Source organism: Nyctereutes procyonoides, unplaced genomic scaffold (genome assembly GCF_905146905.1).
Source record: "Nyctereutes procyonoides isolate TBG_1078 unplaced genomic scaffold, NYPRO_anot_genome, whole genome shotgun sequence".
NCBI classification, from domain to species: Eukaryota; Metazoa; Chordata; class Mammalia; order Carnivora; family Canidae; genus Nyctereutes; species Nyctereutes procyonoides.
Genome location: NW_026575043.1, coordinates 61,107,815 through 61,125,754, shown reverse-complemented (window position 1 = coordinate 61,125,754; position 17,940 = coordinate 61,107,815). Strand labels below are relative to the sequence as shown.

Below are 17,940 nucleotides of genomic sequence, written 5' to 3'. Positions count from 1 at the left end.
CTGAGTCTTGCAAAAGGGCTGGCCTCACTTCTAAGTCCCTCTAAAGGAGGATTTCTATCTAGGCCTGGATGGCTATTTTGCTGCAGACTTTATACCTTGAGGATACAACCAACCCCCTACAGATCACAGGTGTGATCTCATCCAAAGTGGAGCGTGTGATGGGCTCACATTGGCCACTACTACACACGATTCACTCGCTAGTGAACCACGTTCCTCAACAATATTCCTGTTTCAGGATCTGCACAGTGATTTTACAAATCTGAGCAAATGTTTAAAAATTGGGAGATTTCACATGACAGTCTGGATTTTCAGCTTTTCTAGATAAATCTGGAGATTTTGCAACAGGGAGCTGCATTCCTACCAGGAAGGCTCCAGAAGGAGGAGGGGGGCCCTGCAGGCAGGAGCACTTCATCCTGTTCTCCATCCACCTCTGCCAGCACGCAGGGCTCAGGCCCTCCATCCACCTGCCTGGCCCTCCATCCACCTGGCTGGCTGCGCCCCTGGTGAAGTGGTCTGGCTTCCACACAGACATCCCTTCCGAGCTCTCCCATGTGGCCATCCTCTCTGCTTAGAGCCGGTGGGCTGAGCACCCAATCTGTAGCTTAGAACTGCAAGTCTCTAGGGGACGCTGCCATCGCCCAGGAAGTGAGGGGCCCCGGGAGAGGCCATAGGGGCATAAAGATGTGCATTGCCGGTTTATTTCTGTGAAAAAGTTAGTAACTATGATGCCCTGCGGTAGCAGACTCTCTAAATAAAGATTCATCCACTTAATAAGTTATTAACCAGCCACATAACTGAGTTTGGGGCCGGTGTTTGGCGACATCACTTTATAAATGGAGACAAGTCGCAGGCTGGTCCCACCTGTATAAAAATACTTACATGCACAATAATGGTTACGGTTAACATAAGGTGTGGAATACAGGTCCACAAAATGGGTTTTTGAATATGTTTTTCTGAAGCTAAAAGTGACATACAGGCATTAAAGAAAAGGTTAATAACAAGATAAAGAAGCAAGATAAAGCCTCAGTTTGAAGCTAGTGAAGCTCTTTTTCCTCTCCCCTTCCAGTCCCTGAGCAGGTGCACAGACTTCGCTGACACTGACAACAAGGTTTGTAAGTTCCAATTGTAGCTCTTTACGCTCACCTTTAATTCATGCAACAGATTCGAGCATTTTCCATTTATTTATAGACGTGAAAGTTATTTTAAAAGAAAACCTTTCTATCATCAGCACAAATATACAGTCAGATGCTTCCTCCCTTTGCCCTCCTGTCTTTTCTTCACCTGCCCAGTGGCCTGCCAAACGGAGTGCTTGAGAAACCATGGAAAAGATTTACTGAAATCGTGTATACAAAGCATTCTGTAAAATGCCAAGCACTATATAGAGTATTACTACTATTTACATTTTTATTTTTAAGATAATTATGTTTGCCTCCTGGAAGAGATTCCAAAAGCAAAATTTTAATAACGAAGCCCAATAGAAAAATTTTAAAATTTTTGCCCCAGTGAATGGATTTTAACGAAGGTGGTCTGTAACCACCAGCACAGTGTGCGAGGCTCCGTGGAGAGTCATTTAGGTGGCATGTCTGGAGCCCCCACTTCCAGGGCGCCAGCCTCCGTCACAGCCACCGCGGCTGCATCCCCAACACGGAGCCCACTGCTCACTTAACGGCACATCCACAGTTCAAAGACACACGGACTCTTTGGCACCAGCCCAGGTTGGCTGGACCCTCCCTCCAGGTGGGGGTCACCTCCTGGGCTGCCTGGGGTTCTTGCTCGGGCGAGCTCCAGCTGCTCATACCCAGGTTTGAGGAAGGATTCCACGTGGGGAGGGAGATAAAATGCCAAGGCAGGAGAGGCTCCCTCTGGAGCGAACACCGATGGCACCTCCGAGTGCACCCCAGTGTTGCAACTGGCCGGCCACATCCTGCATCCTCTTCTCGTGGACACAGAGGCATTTGCTGTCTGCTTGATTCCCTTAGACTCATGGCCCTGTGTGTGTGTGTGTGTGTGTGTGTGTGTGTGTGGGGGTGTCTGGACAGAACATTAATTGCTCCATTGGCTTGACACCTTGTGAGTATGAAGTACGATCTGGTAGGTTGTTAGCTGAGTTTGCATGATTGCCGGGATGCTCAGATTGCTAAAATATTCATCTAGGGGTTAGAGACTAAGGGCAACACGACTGTATGGACAGTTGGCAACTCTTCTTGGATCTGAGGGTTTATGGACGAGGGGTTGCAGGATGTGAAGCTGGAAGTTCTGGACTCCGGGGACAAAGTGCTCCATTGACAGGAAGGCCTTCCTAACAAACTCTTCCTCCCAACTATACACGTAGGAGGCCATTCCACCAGGGAAGGAAGCAGGGACTGTTATGTTGCTGAGAATCTCAGATTGGGTTTGTTAGCAGCAGACCTGGAGCCGTCGGTCCACTTGTAAGTGATTCTACAAGACATGGGATGGGGACGAGGGAAGCAGTTCACGTAAGGGACAGGATGTGATCAGAGAGGGTGCCAGCCTCCCTGGATCCCTGGGGAGCTCTGCAGCGTCCATCACAATTGACAGTTGTCTGGGAGGAGAGGAGGTGAGTTTTTATGCTCTGCACCCCTCCGTCATGTGCAAGGACTGCCCCCCCCCCCAAAATGTTAACTCTCAGGTTTTCCCAACAGTCTGGAGAGTGGGTGAGAGTGCCCAGGAGCCCAGGGCAGGGCTCCAAAGGACACAGGTGCAGGGTGTCAGGGCAAGGCCTGCTGCTAGGGACTGGCTGGGTCCCCCCCCACTCTGGAATTCATCTCGTGAAGCCCTCATGCCTAATGTGGCAGTGCTCAGAGAGTGGATCGTTAGGGAAATAGTTAAGGTTAAATGAGGCCATAAGGGTGGGGTCCAAATCTGATAGGGCCGGGGTCCTTATAAGAAGAACCATCAGAGCTTGCTCTCTCTCTCTCCCTCCCTCTCCCCCCTCCCCAGGGTCCACACAGGAAAGGCCATGTGTGGACACAGCAGGAAGGCTAAGAAGAGAGAGGTCCCCTCCAAAACCAACCCTAAAGCATCTTGATCTTGGACTTCGAGCTCAAGAACTAGGAGAGAATAAACATTCATTCTTTAGCTCCCATCGGTGGCATTTTGTTAGAGCCGCCAGAGCAGACTACCAGCCCACGCAGGAACACAGAAGCAGTCCGGGGGCCTGAAGCGGGACCCAGTGGGCAATGTGCACCACACTGGGCGATTTGTGGCACAAACCCCCATTACGACAGGAATATGCATGAATGACACCCGGTCCTAATCACCGAGGATCATCTTATAAAATAATTCCTATAATTGTATGCTTATTGTAATGCATGTTAGGGCCTAGCAGAGGTACTTGACCTGTATACTTTCAAGAATATTATCACTAAGGATACAGGTGAATTTAAAATACCCAGAGCAATTTAAAGTTGATTCAGATTAGACTCTTTTTTTTAAATTTTTAAAATTTATTTATTTATGATATCAGAGAGAGAGAGAGAGAGAGAGAGAGAGAGAGAGGCAGAGACACAGGCAGAGGGAGAAGCAGGCTCCATGCACCGGGAGCCCGACGTGGGATTCGATCCCGGGTCTCCAGGATCGCGCCCTGGGCCAAAGGCAGGCGCCAAACCGCTGCGCCACCCAGGGATCCCTCAGATTAGACTCTTAAGTGATGCAAGCATCCATGACGAGGTGTGACTGTGGGCAGGGGCCACTGTTGCTGAGACTCACCTGGGGTTTCCCACTTTCCAAGCTGACACCACAGTGTCCCCAACAACATCCCTTGGATAAATTGCTCTTCGGATGGAACAAGCCAGGATCATCACTTGTGAGTGCATTGAACAAAGCTCACCAATCCAGGCAGGAACCTAAAACTTCCCTCCAAATCAACTAGGTTTAAGTTAAATGAGGAAGGCAAGTCCATCTGAAGAGGAGGCCAGGGGATGTCCTGCTCAGCGACGGCCAGGTAAAGCCACCAGTGTGGGATCCACATTCCTGTCTTTCACGGCCCAGCCCCCTTCCTGGAAGAACTTCAGCAAGTCCTTTCTCTGCCACCTGCAGCCAGGGCACACCTGCGCTCTTCTCTGCATGAGGGGCCTGATTTCAGGGCCTGTGGGGCCTCTGTCTGCGCCTGCAAGGCTGTCATTCTCTGTTCCTGCATATCCTTCCCCTGCCCCCATCCTTCATCCTTTGAGGAGAGCTCACAGGTATCACTACGGAAAGCCCTACACAGCCCGGGATTGCCATCAGGCTCACAGAGGCTAAGGAGGGCTCCTAGGGGCCCCCACCGCCTGGCAGCCAACCTTGTGTCCTCTCCTCCTCTGAGAACAGCCCAGACTTGCTTCTAATGAGCAGAATACAGCAAAAGTGTGTGGATGTCACTTGTGAGATTATGTAATAAAGTACCATGACTTCCATTTGCTGGCACTTCCTCTCTCCCTGGACCTTCTCACAGGCTTGATCTGATGGAGGAAGACACCTGGCAAGGAACAAGAGGCCGAGGCCCTCAGTCCTGTAACCCTCGAGGACCTGAATCCCGCACATGACCACATAAGCCTGGGAGTGGGTTGGCTCTGCTGAGCCTTCAGATGAGACCACAGGTCCTGGTGGAGGATATGCTGACTGCCTTTTAGTGACAGACCCTCAGGAAGGGATGTGCCTACATCCCTCACCCAAGGAAACTATGAGATAATAAACAAGTTCTGAACTCGTAAGCTTTGGGGTACTTTGTCACACAGCTGTAGGAAACAAGTGTGCTTGGCTCTACAGGCAGTGGGGAGTAGCCCTCTTTCCCCAGGGGGACTTGCATCATCCATGTCAATGAACACCCTTGAGTTGGGGTCCTTCTGGTCCCAGGTCTCCACCTCATTCGGGTTCCTTGATGGGGGGTGGCCTGGATCTGACTCAGTTTTCAGGGGACATCCGCTGGGCATAGCACACAGCACCTCCCATGGGTACCAACCAAGGCTTTCCGCAGAGCGTGGCGAGGAAGGCAGTGAGCATGAATACCCATCCATCAGCGGAGTGCTGGTAAACTGGCTTTCCAGAAAAAAAAGAAAAAAAAAAAAAAAACCCAGAAGCTCACCTCCCAGCAAACACACCTGGCCCACTGCAGACCTCCCAGAAGACTCAGCACATAGAGGATTGCCTCCAGGAGCCTCAAGAACGAGCCACCACAGGGCTTCCTCCCTCCCTTTGAGACTCCTCCTGACTGTGTCATGAAGAATGACTTACATGCACAACTTCACTGTCTGTTAATGAATACCTTCATTTTTGTTTGTCTAATCAACACCAGGATTATGGGCTAGTCAGACTTTATGTGCATTTGGTTCAGGAGATTTAATTGTGCCTCTGGTCTTCTGCTTATACCCAGAGGACCCTGGCATGCATTTCTTTCTGGTTACTTCTTCACAAGTCGAAACATTTGGACACACGACCCTCACCCCACATGCGGTACTAACAGTCCTTCTTGGGGTGATCAGGGGAAAGGTTGGTGTTTGAACCAGGGAGCTGCTCGGGCGGCCAGATGTTTTCCCTGGCGACCCATGAAAGGAAGGACCGCAGAGAGGGTTTACGATCAAAGAACTGGGTGTTTCTAAACAAAGTGGAGAATTGGCAGAATTTTCCTTGGCAGGCTTGTAGCATTTGTTGAAGAAAATGTGTCCAATGATGGGCTGCTTTTCCCTTTAGGGTCACTCCCATCAAGAAAATACACAAACAGAACGTGCCAAGAGCCCTAAAAATGATCAAACTTTTCAATTCTGGAGAAGCCACTTCAAGTGAAAAGAGAAGTAGATAAAGCATGATGTGAAAGGTGGTTTACTGCCGCACTGTTTTTCATAAGAATAAAAGTCAAGAACAACTGCAGTGTCTAAAGTCACGGGTATGGTTATTTAAGTAACGTTGAATCTATATGATGGAATATCACGAGGCCGTTAATGTGTTTTTGGGGACAATTTAACGTCAAGAGAAAATGTTTTCAGTAGAAGTGAAAGCATCTTAAAATCCATGTATAGATTACAGTACCGGATTTATAAGATAAATAAACCGACTCCGCATTTACTGCAGGTATAAAACCCGGGAAGGGAATGAACCAGCACGTTAGCTGTGGGTTATCCTTGGGAGGCAGAATAGCGATATATTATTTAGCTTTTTCCCCTCGCATAACTGTGCTTTACAAATACTCTAAAGCAAGTATGTGTTGTTTTATACACAGCAAACAATTACTTTAAATAATAATCCAGTTCTCTGTGTAGAATCTCGCATAGCACACCCTTATGTACCATTGTCATGGGCCGTCACCCCATCTTGAAATCCCTCCTCACTGAAGCCTGGCTCTAATCCTGCATGACCCTGACACCAGCTCCGATGTGTGCATTTCCCTGCACCACCAAGCAGCGCTCCGACACCAGCTGGTGCCCTCCAATTCCACGTGATCCTGACTCGGTCCACCCGGAGATGACATCGGATCCCCAGGTAGGGGCTCCATCCCACGGGACTCCCCCCCCCCACCGCCCCCTGCAGGTGCCAGTGGCAGGTCCAGGCTGTCACCTGAGCTTCTGACCCACCCGCTATAAACTCGAGGTTCCCCTGACTGCCTCCTTGGGTTTGATTAGTTTGTGACAGCAGCTGGCAGGACTCGGAGAAACCTTCCCTTACTGGGTTAAAGGACATAACTCAGGAGCAGCCAGATGGAGGAGACGCACAGGGCGGACATCTTCACGTCCTTTCTCGGTGCCGCTCGCCCTGAATCCCCATGGGCTCACCTACCTGCGAGCTCTCCGAGACCTACTCTTTCAGGTTTTTCTGGAGGCCTCATTACAGGCATAAAACTAATTAAATCCCTGACCATTGGGAATTGAAGTCCATCTCCAGCCCCTCTGCCCTCCCAGGTGATGTTGGGGTTGGGGTTGGGGTGACCCAGGTGCTTTCCAAAAGTCACATCATTAACATAAGAAAAGTCACTTTTGTTGCTCTTATCACCCACTTACAAAATTCTGAGGGTTTTAGGAGCTCTGTTCCAGGAACAGGGATGAAGACCAAATGCCTATTTCTTATCATAAAGCACAACATCACACCCTCAAGGAATGAGTGCCTGGAAGAAAGCAGCCTCTGATAATCTAGAGAGGGCAAGGGCAGGTAACACAGCCCAGGGACTTGAGCCCACGTGCAGAGAATGCATGAGGCCCGGGAGGCAGAGCAAACGATGCCAGCCTGCCTCTGCCCCAAAGCCCAAACAACAGACTCAGGACCAGAGCCGTGCCTGCCCCGCCTGGAGCTGCCAGATGGTCCTGCCAGCTGATGTAAGTGCCTCCAGGTTCCCAGGCCCAGGGGTTAATAGCTCTGCTAAGCAGCAGTTAAATGTGAGTGTAAGGCCAGCCTTACAGGTGGTGACCCGGTCACTGGACCCTGTGTCCCCTGTGCTTACCTGTTACGTGTGCTGGACCCCAGGCGCTGGCATAGCACGGTGGTGGTAGCATGCTTCCCGCCATTCCCCGTCTCCTGTTTGACATCCCACTGCCGGGGCTCGCTGGTCTGAGTGCCCAGGATGTTCACCCCCTTCTTCACCTTGGCTCTGCGGATATGAAGACAGGCAAGAGAGAGCCACAGCGTTAAAGACCTGGCTTCTGCAGATGTGCCCAAGCTCCACTACGCTGCAGGCGACCACCCCTTGTCCAACTGTCCACATTTTCGTGGCCCATGTGGAGATGGATGGAGGGCACCAGAGGGTGGTGATGCAGGGGTGAACAGATGGAGTAGAAGGGGGACGACCCCAGACTCCCGAGCTGTGGATCTTGCTATCCAGATCTGAGGGGAAGTGTCCCTGGACAGACCCTAAACCGAGAAGTAGCCCCATTAAGTGTTCAAGGGGAACATCCACTTGCCTTGGCACATCATTGTCACTCCTGGTGTGGGGTAGTGTCCTGCAGGGGGCATGTGGCAATGTCTAGAGACATTTCTCCTTGTTACCACTGGGTCAGGGAGTGGGAAGCCCAGGACACAGTTAAACATCCTACAGTGCCCCGCGCAGGCTCCCACAACACAGGCTCATTAGTCAGGGGGTGTGGTGGAGTGTGGCTGGGCTGGGACCCCCGTGCCCCAAGGCTTATGCTCTGGTTTCGCCACTTTGTCGCTGTGTGGCTCTGGGCCAACCTCTCTGTGCCACAAGTTCCCCTCTGTAATGGATCCGCTAGTAAAGCTGAATGATGAAATGAATTCATGCAGAGAAAGAGATTAAAGTAGCGTGAGGCATACAGCAAGCACTTAATAAGCATTAGTTATTGCTCCATGACTTCATCCTGCTCTGGGTGACTGCTGGGCCTCCTTGGGGCAGGCACCGACCAAAGTGCACTATGTCAGGACTTGGAGAAAAGAAAGCTCTTCTCCAGGGCCCACCTCCTGGTGGGGGCTCAGCCTCCGAGAGCCTCAGCGTTCTCAGCAATGGACCCGAGAGAAGAGCAGTAGATGGACCACAACACCCACCTGTCCTGTCCCCCAAATCCCGCTCATAGGAGAACAGAAGACCCATTTGTAAAGACGAGGTGGGGAGGGACTTGCACGGCTACCATGGATTCTTTTTTTTTTATTATTTGTTTTTATTTAAATTCAATTTGCCAACATATAGTATAAACACGCGGTGCGCATCCAATCAAGTGCCCCCCTCAGTGCCCGTCACCCAGTCACCCCAACCCCCCGCCCTCCTCCCCTTCCACTACCCTTTGTGTGTTTCCCAGAGTTAGGAGTCTCTCATGGTTTGTCTCCCTCTCTAATTTTTCCCATTCATTTCCCCTCCTTTCCCCTATAATCCCTTTCACTATTTCTTATATTTCCCATATGAGTGAAACCATATGATTGTCTTTGCCACGGATTCTGAAACCCGATAGAAGGTGTGGGCAGGGGTACGTGGGAGCAAGCCTTCCACACGCAGCCCCCATGGTCAGTGGGAAAAGCCAGAACCAGCAGGGCTTATGCCACAGTCACCCGCCCCAGGGATTGGGGGTCTCAGCCCCCACGCAAGAGTGGATGAGGATCAACAAGGAAGATTCTCTGAGTCTGTTTATGAAGCAGCTAGATGCAAATATTTTTCCCCTTCCCACCCAACAGGGTGAGTGCAGAACCCCTCGCCGGGGCTGTGGGATCCCTGGGGAATTGAGAATGGGATTGCCATGCTGTCAGCAGAGTGACCATGTGACCCTATGCATAATGATCATTGAGATTCCCAGCCTCCATCCCCAAAGCTGGGCCCTCGCTCCCCTGGGAAAAATGCGACATTCAGGAGGACATTGGGGCTTCTCCAAACAGCCAGCCAGGGCGCCTGGGCTCAGAGCTTCCCATGGTGGTTTAGTCCCTCATTCACTTACAGGAGCAGGCGACAGGTGCCGGGCACCAAGAAAAGTCTCCACATTATTCCAGAGACCAAAAGAAGCAAACAGAAAAGAAAAGCAACCTGTAGGAAGTAGAGCCAATGCAGGAAAGACCATAATTTTAAAACCCACACTGTCACCCACGATCACGGAGAGATCAGAGAACATGCCATACTCATGAAACAAAAACAGGATGTCATTAAATTAAAATAAATAAATAAATAAATCTGAAATAAAAAAAAAAAGCACTCAGAAAGAAAAAAAAAAAAACCCAAACAAGTGCTTGGAAATTAAAAATGTCGTAGCAGAAATGGAAGGTCAGTAGACTGATGGAGAGAGGAAATTTATCCCAGGTGTCAAAAAAAAAAAAAAAAAAAAAAAAAGCAGCAAAGAAATAGAAATAGAGAAGATGAACAGAGAAGGCTAATTTGAGGTTCAATATTTGAATAACAGAAAAAAATAAAAGAAAAAAAACAAAAATCAGTGAAGTCATTCAAGAAATTTCCCCAAAGTAGAGGCCCTGAGTTTCCAGGCTGGATGGGTCCCCTTGGTGATGAGCACAGTGAGTGGGGACAGACCCACACCCAGGCATAGGACACAGTTCGGGCTACAGAGGAGTGGATTCAACAGTCCTCCAGAGAGCGGGAAAGGTCAGGGATGAGCGTGGATTTGGAACTCACAGCAGCTGCTTTGGGATCAATGGGGATGTGATTCCCAACCTAGCCCTCTACACCAGCGGGATTATGAAGAATGTTTCTGGATGTGCAAGCTCTCCAAAAATCGAGCATCCTACGTCCTGAAGATGTGCTCCATCAAGAGAGGGAGTAACCCAGAAGGGCATCAGATGTCAGAGGCACAGGAAGCAGATACCACACACAAAGCAGAGGGAGGTTGGCTAAGGGGACAGCCCCCTGGCTCCCCACCCCCACCGTGAGCAGTTGAGTCTGGTAGCCATGCCCTCCAGAAACAGGCATTCTCCTAAGGAATTTGGGCAAAACAAATGCTCTGATCTAGGAGATCTAGACAGTCAGCGAAGAGCCTGGGAGTATACAAGAGCTCAATAAACAGAAAACAAAGGAAAAGAATAAAACCAAGTCAGTTTTTAATCCTGAAGATAAGAAATCATCACTCAAAAGAGGCAACATGATCATAATTTCATACTTGGTTTTACGGCGATGAGCACCCATGCTTACATTATTTTAAACACTGAATATCAATCTAGACAAAATATGATTCTTATATTGGAAGGATGGGGATATAGAAAGGAGTGCCCTTATGGGGGGCAATATTTTGTCCTTTGTCGTGGAAAATTTACAGATATTGCCCAGAACAAACCCCAAACGAAGGGCGGTGTATCCACATCTCTATGCCAGTCTGCAATATGGACATGGGTTCCATGTAAGGTAAGAATCTTGCCTCTGGAAGGAAAGAGAATCCTGCAGGATTTTTTCCAAATCACTTTTCACTTCCAAACAGTTTGAAAGTTTTGAGATTAAGAGGAAGTTGTAAAACCAACCAACGCCCCCCCCCCCACCACCATGTTCTCATGAACCCTTCCCCCAACTCCCCCAGGGATCTCATCTCACTGAAGTCAGGTGCAGACCTTGCTTAGATCTCACCTGTGCTCACGTGCAGGTTCTTCGTGGTGGGTAGTCATGGGAAGGACATCTCTCACGTAGATCTGAGTTACCCCCACCACACCCAGAATATGGAACCACACAGTAAAGGCCAGAACAGTCAGGCCCTGGCGAACACCCCATCTGTGCTCTGTCACCATTGCCTTGTCACTTGGAGAATGCTATATACAGTGTTTACCAACAAACGCTGCAGAACTCTTTGACTCCTTAGGAAGGATATACACAGAGTTTCAGCTTGGAAAATGACACACACACATGCACGCACATGCACACACCCACCCCTGCCCCACTCCCCTCCCCGAGTGGAGGACACAAATCCTCATGAATAGATCAACATTGTCAAGCAAACCCGATGCCGGCAGTCACTGTGCCCATCTCCACTTTCAAAGTTAGGGTGTCCTACTCAGCATCATCCCCCAGGGCTGCAAGAGCTCGTCAGCAGCAACAGGCACCTCTTCTTTGGAAACTTCTCCCAAGTCTTGCGTTAAAATGATGTGCCGCACACACGTGTCACCTTGGTGCATGGAGACCAGGGCATACCTGAGGGATAGACATTACGGACACACCAGCACGCAAAAGCCCCCATTTGTCTCAAGACAGGGAAATCCACGCCCCATCAGTCTCTTACCAGGGACACCTTCTAACTTTACTACCCATAAGAAATGGCTCATGAAATGTGACTTTGCTTGAAATCCAGTTTTGCCACATTTGGATTTTGCTCAAGACTCCAGGTTTCACTGAAGCTACAAAGTGTTCTTTCCACTTAATAGCTTGCACAGATGGGAGGTCTCTTGCCGCCTGACACCGTGGCTGGTCTCATCTGCGTGTCAGGTGGGAGGAAGACACAGGGTTTAAAAGGCTGATTTTGTTAATTAGGCATTTTCTGTATGAGACCATTAGATGTCCCCTGGTACATCAAGGAACTGGCCGTTGCAGGAATCTGGGGTCCCCAGGGTGGAGTTTTGCAAAGAGAGCCAGTGTGGAGACGTGGTGGCATCAGAGGAGGCTCCATGAGGATGCCTGGCTTCGGGGCAAGGGGCCAGGAGCCAGCTGGCACGGGACAGGCCACTTCTGCTCAACATCTCAAAGGCTGGAGAAGGCGGTGGAGTGGATGCAGAAAAGCCGGCTTCGGGTCCAGCCTCTGCTGGTGATGAGCTCTGTGGCCTTGGGAAATCACTCCCTGGCCTCTGCTCCTCTTCAGCCTCTGTCTAGGGGGTGGTTTAGTTCAGCGGTCCCCAACCAAGGGTCTGCTGTTGCTGGGGTTGGAAGGTGACTCAGGATGCTCAGAGACAGCGCCGCCTAACCAGACCAATGTCGGCAGCAGTGCTCCCCAGCAGGTGCTGTGCAGGGTGCCGAGCAGCATCAACACAGGGCGCGGCTGTGGGCCTGTCCTGGGGGTGCTTCCCAGCCAGTCTGGGTGCCCCAGAGCCGGCTCATGCCGCCTGCACACACGCCTCAGTCTTTCAGCGTTCAACCCCAAACACGTCCCTCCCTCTTTTCAAAAGGTGCTTGACTCGAGTGTAATATAGGGATGATTAAATGTTACTTAAAGAGAATCAATGTTGAGTACAAATTCTGAACACAAAAAGCCTAATTTCTGCCATCCGATTCATCTGTCTTGGGGTCAGCTGGGATCTCTATGTAAAATGCTCTCCTTAGAAGCTCTTCACGGCCACTGAACTTCTAGAAGCCACTGGTATGAGTGCTGCTGGAATGAGCATCTGTGTGGCTTGAGGAGGGTTTAGGGGAGGGCTGGGTACCCCTGATCTCTGGTCCTGTAAGGCTGAGTCGGCTGAACCTGATCTGCAGAATATGTAAAAGGGGAAAAAATATAAATAGTTGCTATTATGGGTGGACTTGCACTCCCGTCCGGATCCGTATGCTGAACTCCTAGCCCAGCGCTTCAGAACGTGACCTCACAGACACAGAGGGAATCCAGCTCCAGGGCAGCTACGGGGTGGCCCAAACACAAGGACCGATGGCCTCATGCTCCTCGAAGAAGGGGCAGCTTGTAGATAGACACCATACAGGGAGAGTGCCAGGTCAGGATGACGCCAGCCGTCTGCACACCAAGGAGAGAGGACTCAGAAGGAACCTTGATTCTGGACCTCTGGCCCCCCAAACCATGAGACAACACGCCTGCCCTTGCAGCCATCACCTTGGCACTTTGCTATGGCAGCCCTAGCAAATGAATACAGTTGCCGACGTTAAAATAAAATCAGAAGAGGGGCGCCTGGCTGGCTCCGCTGGTAAAGCGTGTGACTCTTGATCTTGGGGTTGTAGGTTCGAGCCCCACGTCGGGTACAGAGATTACTTAAAATAAAATGAAATAAAATGCTCCCATGTAAAATTCTGGATTTCTGCTTTTTAAGCCACCATGATGTTTAGGCATCCAGCAAACACTCACTGAAGGTGGCACACGGTCCCATGTGCCCAGTGCTGATCTCGGGGAGAAGAATCCAAGGAGCCCACAGTTCTTCCCCCGGAGAGCTCACATCCAGGTGCGAGAGACAAACAATAAACCAAAACATAAGCAAAATGCACAGCATGTCAGGTGCTGGCAAAGGTTACATGTGAAAGTAAAGCTGCAGAGAGAATGAGGAGGGAGACAGGTGCAATTTTAAATGGGACAGCTGATGAGGGGAGAGGTGGGAGATGGTGAGGCCCACTCATGTGGACAATGGGGGAGCCCCCAGCCAGCAGGGAAAGTCTGCCGCAAGAGGCCTGTGGCAGGCAGGGTCCAGAAGATGCCACCCACGATCCCTGTCCCTGATCCCTCAGCAACGAAACTAGGCCCCGCTCCCAGGGCCTCACAGATGCAGACGGGAATGGGAGACCCAGATCAGCTGGTCTCATGCTAGGGAGCACGCAGGTTGGCCAGACCTCCTCACCACAGCCCTGTGTAAGCTGACTTTTCTCTGGCTGGCAGCGCAAGGGGCTACCAGAGAGGGTCCACGCGTGACACGGTGCTGCCTGCAGCTGCTGCCCTTGAGAATGGAGAGGCCACGAGCACAGGAACGGAGGTGCCTGTTAGGCGCTGAACGCGGCGGCCCCGACCCATCATCAAGGATGCAAGGTCCCCAGTCCTGCATCCACTGGAAGTGAGTTTAGCCAACCACCCCAGGGGGCTTGGAGGAAGAGTCATCCCCAGAGCCTCCAGGCAAGAACCCAGCCAGGCTGACACCTGATTTCGGCCTCGGGAGACCCCAGCCCGGAATTCGGTTCATAGAGAATTTCAACCTAATAAACATCTGCTCTTTTAAGTTGTCTAATTTTTAGGAATCTGTTCTACATCCTGGAAAATGGCCCAGTATTGGAGAAGCAGCAACGAATCCAGGGCAGAAAACATGAGAATAGAAACCGCGGGGTGGGAGGTGGGACAGCGTCCCCCATGGAACCAGGAAGTGCACGTGCGCATGACCGGTCCACGTAGACTCAGCAGGCTTGCAATGCTCTTCATGAGTGTGTCCTTCCAGTTTGCTTTATTCACTGACATCAGGGGTTTTCGACTCAGGCTCTATTGATATTTTGAAATAGATACTACTTCGCTCAGGGGAGCAGTTCTGTGCACTATGGGATATTTGGCTGCGTCTACTCATGAAATGCCAGTAGCACCTTTCCTCAGTTGTGACAACCAGACGTGTCTCTAGACTTTGCCAAATGTCTTTGTGTATGGGGGGAGGTCATCAAACCGTCCTTGAGGGCAGCCCCGATGGCCCAGTGGTTTAGCGTCTGCCTTTGGTACAGGGTGTGATCCTGGAGACCCAGGATTGAGTCCCACGTCAGGCTCCCTGCATGGAGCCTGCTTCTCCCTCTGCCTGTGTCTCTGCCTCTCTCTGTCTCTCTTTCTCTCTCTGTGTCTGTCATGAATAAATAAATAAAATCTTTTAAAAAAAATCCTTGGTTGAGAGCCAGTGATTTATATGACCCCTCTTGGCACAGAGCAGACCATCCTCACCCCAAGGCATGGACCAAGTGACCAAACTTCCACCCAAGAACCAGTATATCTTCTAGATGCTCCACTGCTGGAATATTGCATTCATTCTTTCTGTGGAGACCCTCAGCAAAGAGGCAAACGTTGAAGGCTCACGACTCTGCCACAGAGTGGACATTTCCTATGTCTTTTACGACTGGCACACAGAGCAGTCAGCAGCAGCATGCTTATCCAACAGCTGGCTACATGAACACTGCAGCAAGGGGAAAGTAAAGACCAAGCTGCCCAAACCACAGTGCCTTTGGGTAGTGTACATAGAAGGGGCTCACCTGCACCTGATGTCTATGGACTCCTCCAGCAGAGAAATCTGGCTGTGATAAATGAACATCTCCAGACTTCATGGTCTCGGGTGCGTGCTTTCAGAGAGGGCTGCCTGGGACACAGCTAAGAAGCAAGCAGCCTCTGAAACAGCCCGCCCCTGGACTGGCCCCTACAAGGAGATACCATGATGCAAGATGATGACATCCCTGAACAAGCAGGGGGGCAATGTCCCCCTGCACATAGCTGTGCCTTCAACAACCCCCACCTACCTGGCTGCGCACTGCAGGGGTACAGGCTCCTGCTATATACTCATGACGGCTTCTGCAGCTGACAACAGAGGGGATGGCACTTGGCACGTAGTGCCTGCTGTGTATGAAGGCATAACACACTGATCGTTTGCCCCTCCACGAAATAACACTTGCACATTTATGTTCACGTCCGTTCCACCCGGTAACATGCCAAGTCCCATGAAGCTAGATGTGTGGAGAGAAGAGGCTGGGTTTCCCGGTATTGCAAAAACAGTTAAGAGAAAACAAACATTAACCTGTGATCTGGGTCTCTGTAGTGTCCCCTGTGCTGCTCTTACAATGTCATCAGGTTGGCACGGCTCCCCTGGGTATTGCGGGCTGGTGCTCACTGCAGGTTACGGGTATGTGAGATCTCCACCTGGGTTTCCCCAAGCCTTCCCCGCAAATTGTTGACATATCCATATGCTCTCTGTGATATCATTTATTATTTTTCCTTAAACAAGCCACTTCTTTTTGCTTTAGCATGGTTTTTTTTTCAAGAAGGAAGTGCATGTAACAAAACCAACCACAAATGAAAAACAAAACTTTTTCAAAATGCACATTAAGATAAATACATGACAGTAAAATTTTTAAAAAGCCTGTTCATGAATCGCATAAAGTAACATCCCATACTACCAGTGTGCACAACACATTCAGGAAAGCACGGACATACACATAATTTTAAAATGCAGAGTTTTCCTTCATGCATGCAGCTTTGATACATGATCTTTCAGGACATGGAGGGAAGGGAAATCCAGAGGGCCCTGTGTCATGAAAGTATTGAAAATGCTTTTTCGGCATTTTGTTGTTATTAATGTGAGCTGGTTCCTATCTCTCTGTCTCCCACTGGGACCCCAGTGAAGACCATCATCCCATTCCACCAGTAACTCTCTGACCTGGGGCAGCAGAGCCCTGGGGGACAGTGGCCTTGTGGAGATGGATCCCAGCTTTCTGTCCCCTGGCGGCATCCTCTTGAATCATTCCTAAATTTCCTATTGGGGCAGCTCTCTGTCTGTCTACAGGAATGGAGACCGCAGGAAATGAGGGACAGACTGGTTTCAAGGAGGTGGAAAATGTTTCGGTGGCCACTGTTGCAACTCCTAAAAGAACCTGCGTGTTTGTGTCTACGTGTATGTATGTGTGCATGTGTGCACCTGTGTGTGCATGTATGCTCCTATGGCTCTACACATGAACATGCAGGTATGCACCTGTGTGCACATACACGAACATGTGCTTCCATGCATCTGCATGTGTGCGCGTGTATGCATATATGTGTGCACACATGTGAATGTATGTGTGTGCACGGGCATGCATGTGTGCATAACCACTGAAATCCAGCTCCTTCTCCATGTGTAGGACTCACTGCCCCTAACTGACGATGACCAGCAGTCATCGCCGGTGCATCTGGAAGAAGCATCCCCTCCTCTCAGGTCCAGTAGGAAAGCGCAGCTGACAAATGTTTTCCCAGCTGAGTGGCTTGGGTTCATCTCCCGTTCAGCTTATCAAACACTGACCCCTTTGGCCATTACCTCTTGCTGCCTCAAATCCGCCTTTGACGTTGGGTGCTAAATAAGATGTATCAGTAACTCCACAAATGTTGGAAGCGCAGCCCCGAGCTCGGGGAACACTGAGAGTTCTCAAGCATGTTGTTGTTTCACGTTCTATTCCTTCTCCTCCTCCTGCTGTTCCGGTCCCAGGAAAGGATAAACTGGGCACAAGGGATGTCCCTTCAAAAAATAGACACCAGGGATCCCTGGGTGGCGCAGCGGTTTGGCGCCTGCCTTTGGCCCAGGGCGCGATCCTGGAGACCCGGGATCGAATCCCACGTCGGGCTCCCGGTGCATGGAGCCTGCTTCTCCCTCTGCCTGTGTCTCTGCCTCTCTCTCTCATTCTGTGTGACTATCATAAATAAAAAAAATAAATAAAAAAATTTCAAAAAAAAATAGACACCAATGTTCTGCTTTCACAGGTTGGCTTCTAAAAACCCCTGGTTCCACCTCCTCATACCCACTGTTCCGGTGTGTCTGCAAAACTTCAGGCTGGTCATTAGGAACCAGTGGTGTCCTGGCAGTCACATCGCGGGGATTTTGCAAGTCGCTTGTTGACAACAGCTCTCGTTCAAATATATGTCATACAAATTTACAATGGAATAATCTGTCACCTAGATAACAAAGATAACAAGTACTCAAAGCCCACCATTCCCTAATTATCCTACGCAGTATGGGAATTCCTGTGCTCTCAGAGCTGTGTCTACACGTTCCTGAGGGGGACATGCTTGGGCCATGCAAGGCTGCTCTACATGTCTTCCCAGTGCTGTCACAATGGCAGCCTGAAACTGGCTGCAGTGAGAGTGTCTATGCCACATTCATTGGGGCACTCTACACACCAGGGTCTTCACC

At 50.3% G+C, this 17,940-nt stretch overlaps 1 protein-coding gene across 1 annotated transcript in view; it reads right to left on the bottom strand.

Annotated features, from left to right (window-relative positions):
• Positions 1-17,940, bottom strand: part of TMEM132C (transmembrane protein 132C) — a 306,364-nt gene that overhangs the window by 102,174 nt on the left and 186,250 nt on the right. The window contains exon 3 of the mRNA XM_055323344.1: positions 7,427-7,573. Within this exon, the coding sequence (XP_055179319.1) occupies positions 7,427-7,573 (147 nt within the window). The remainder of the gene's footprint in view (positions 1-7,426; positions 7,574-17,940) is intronic.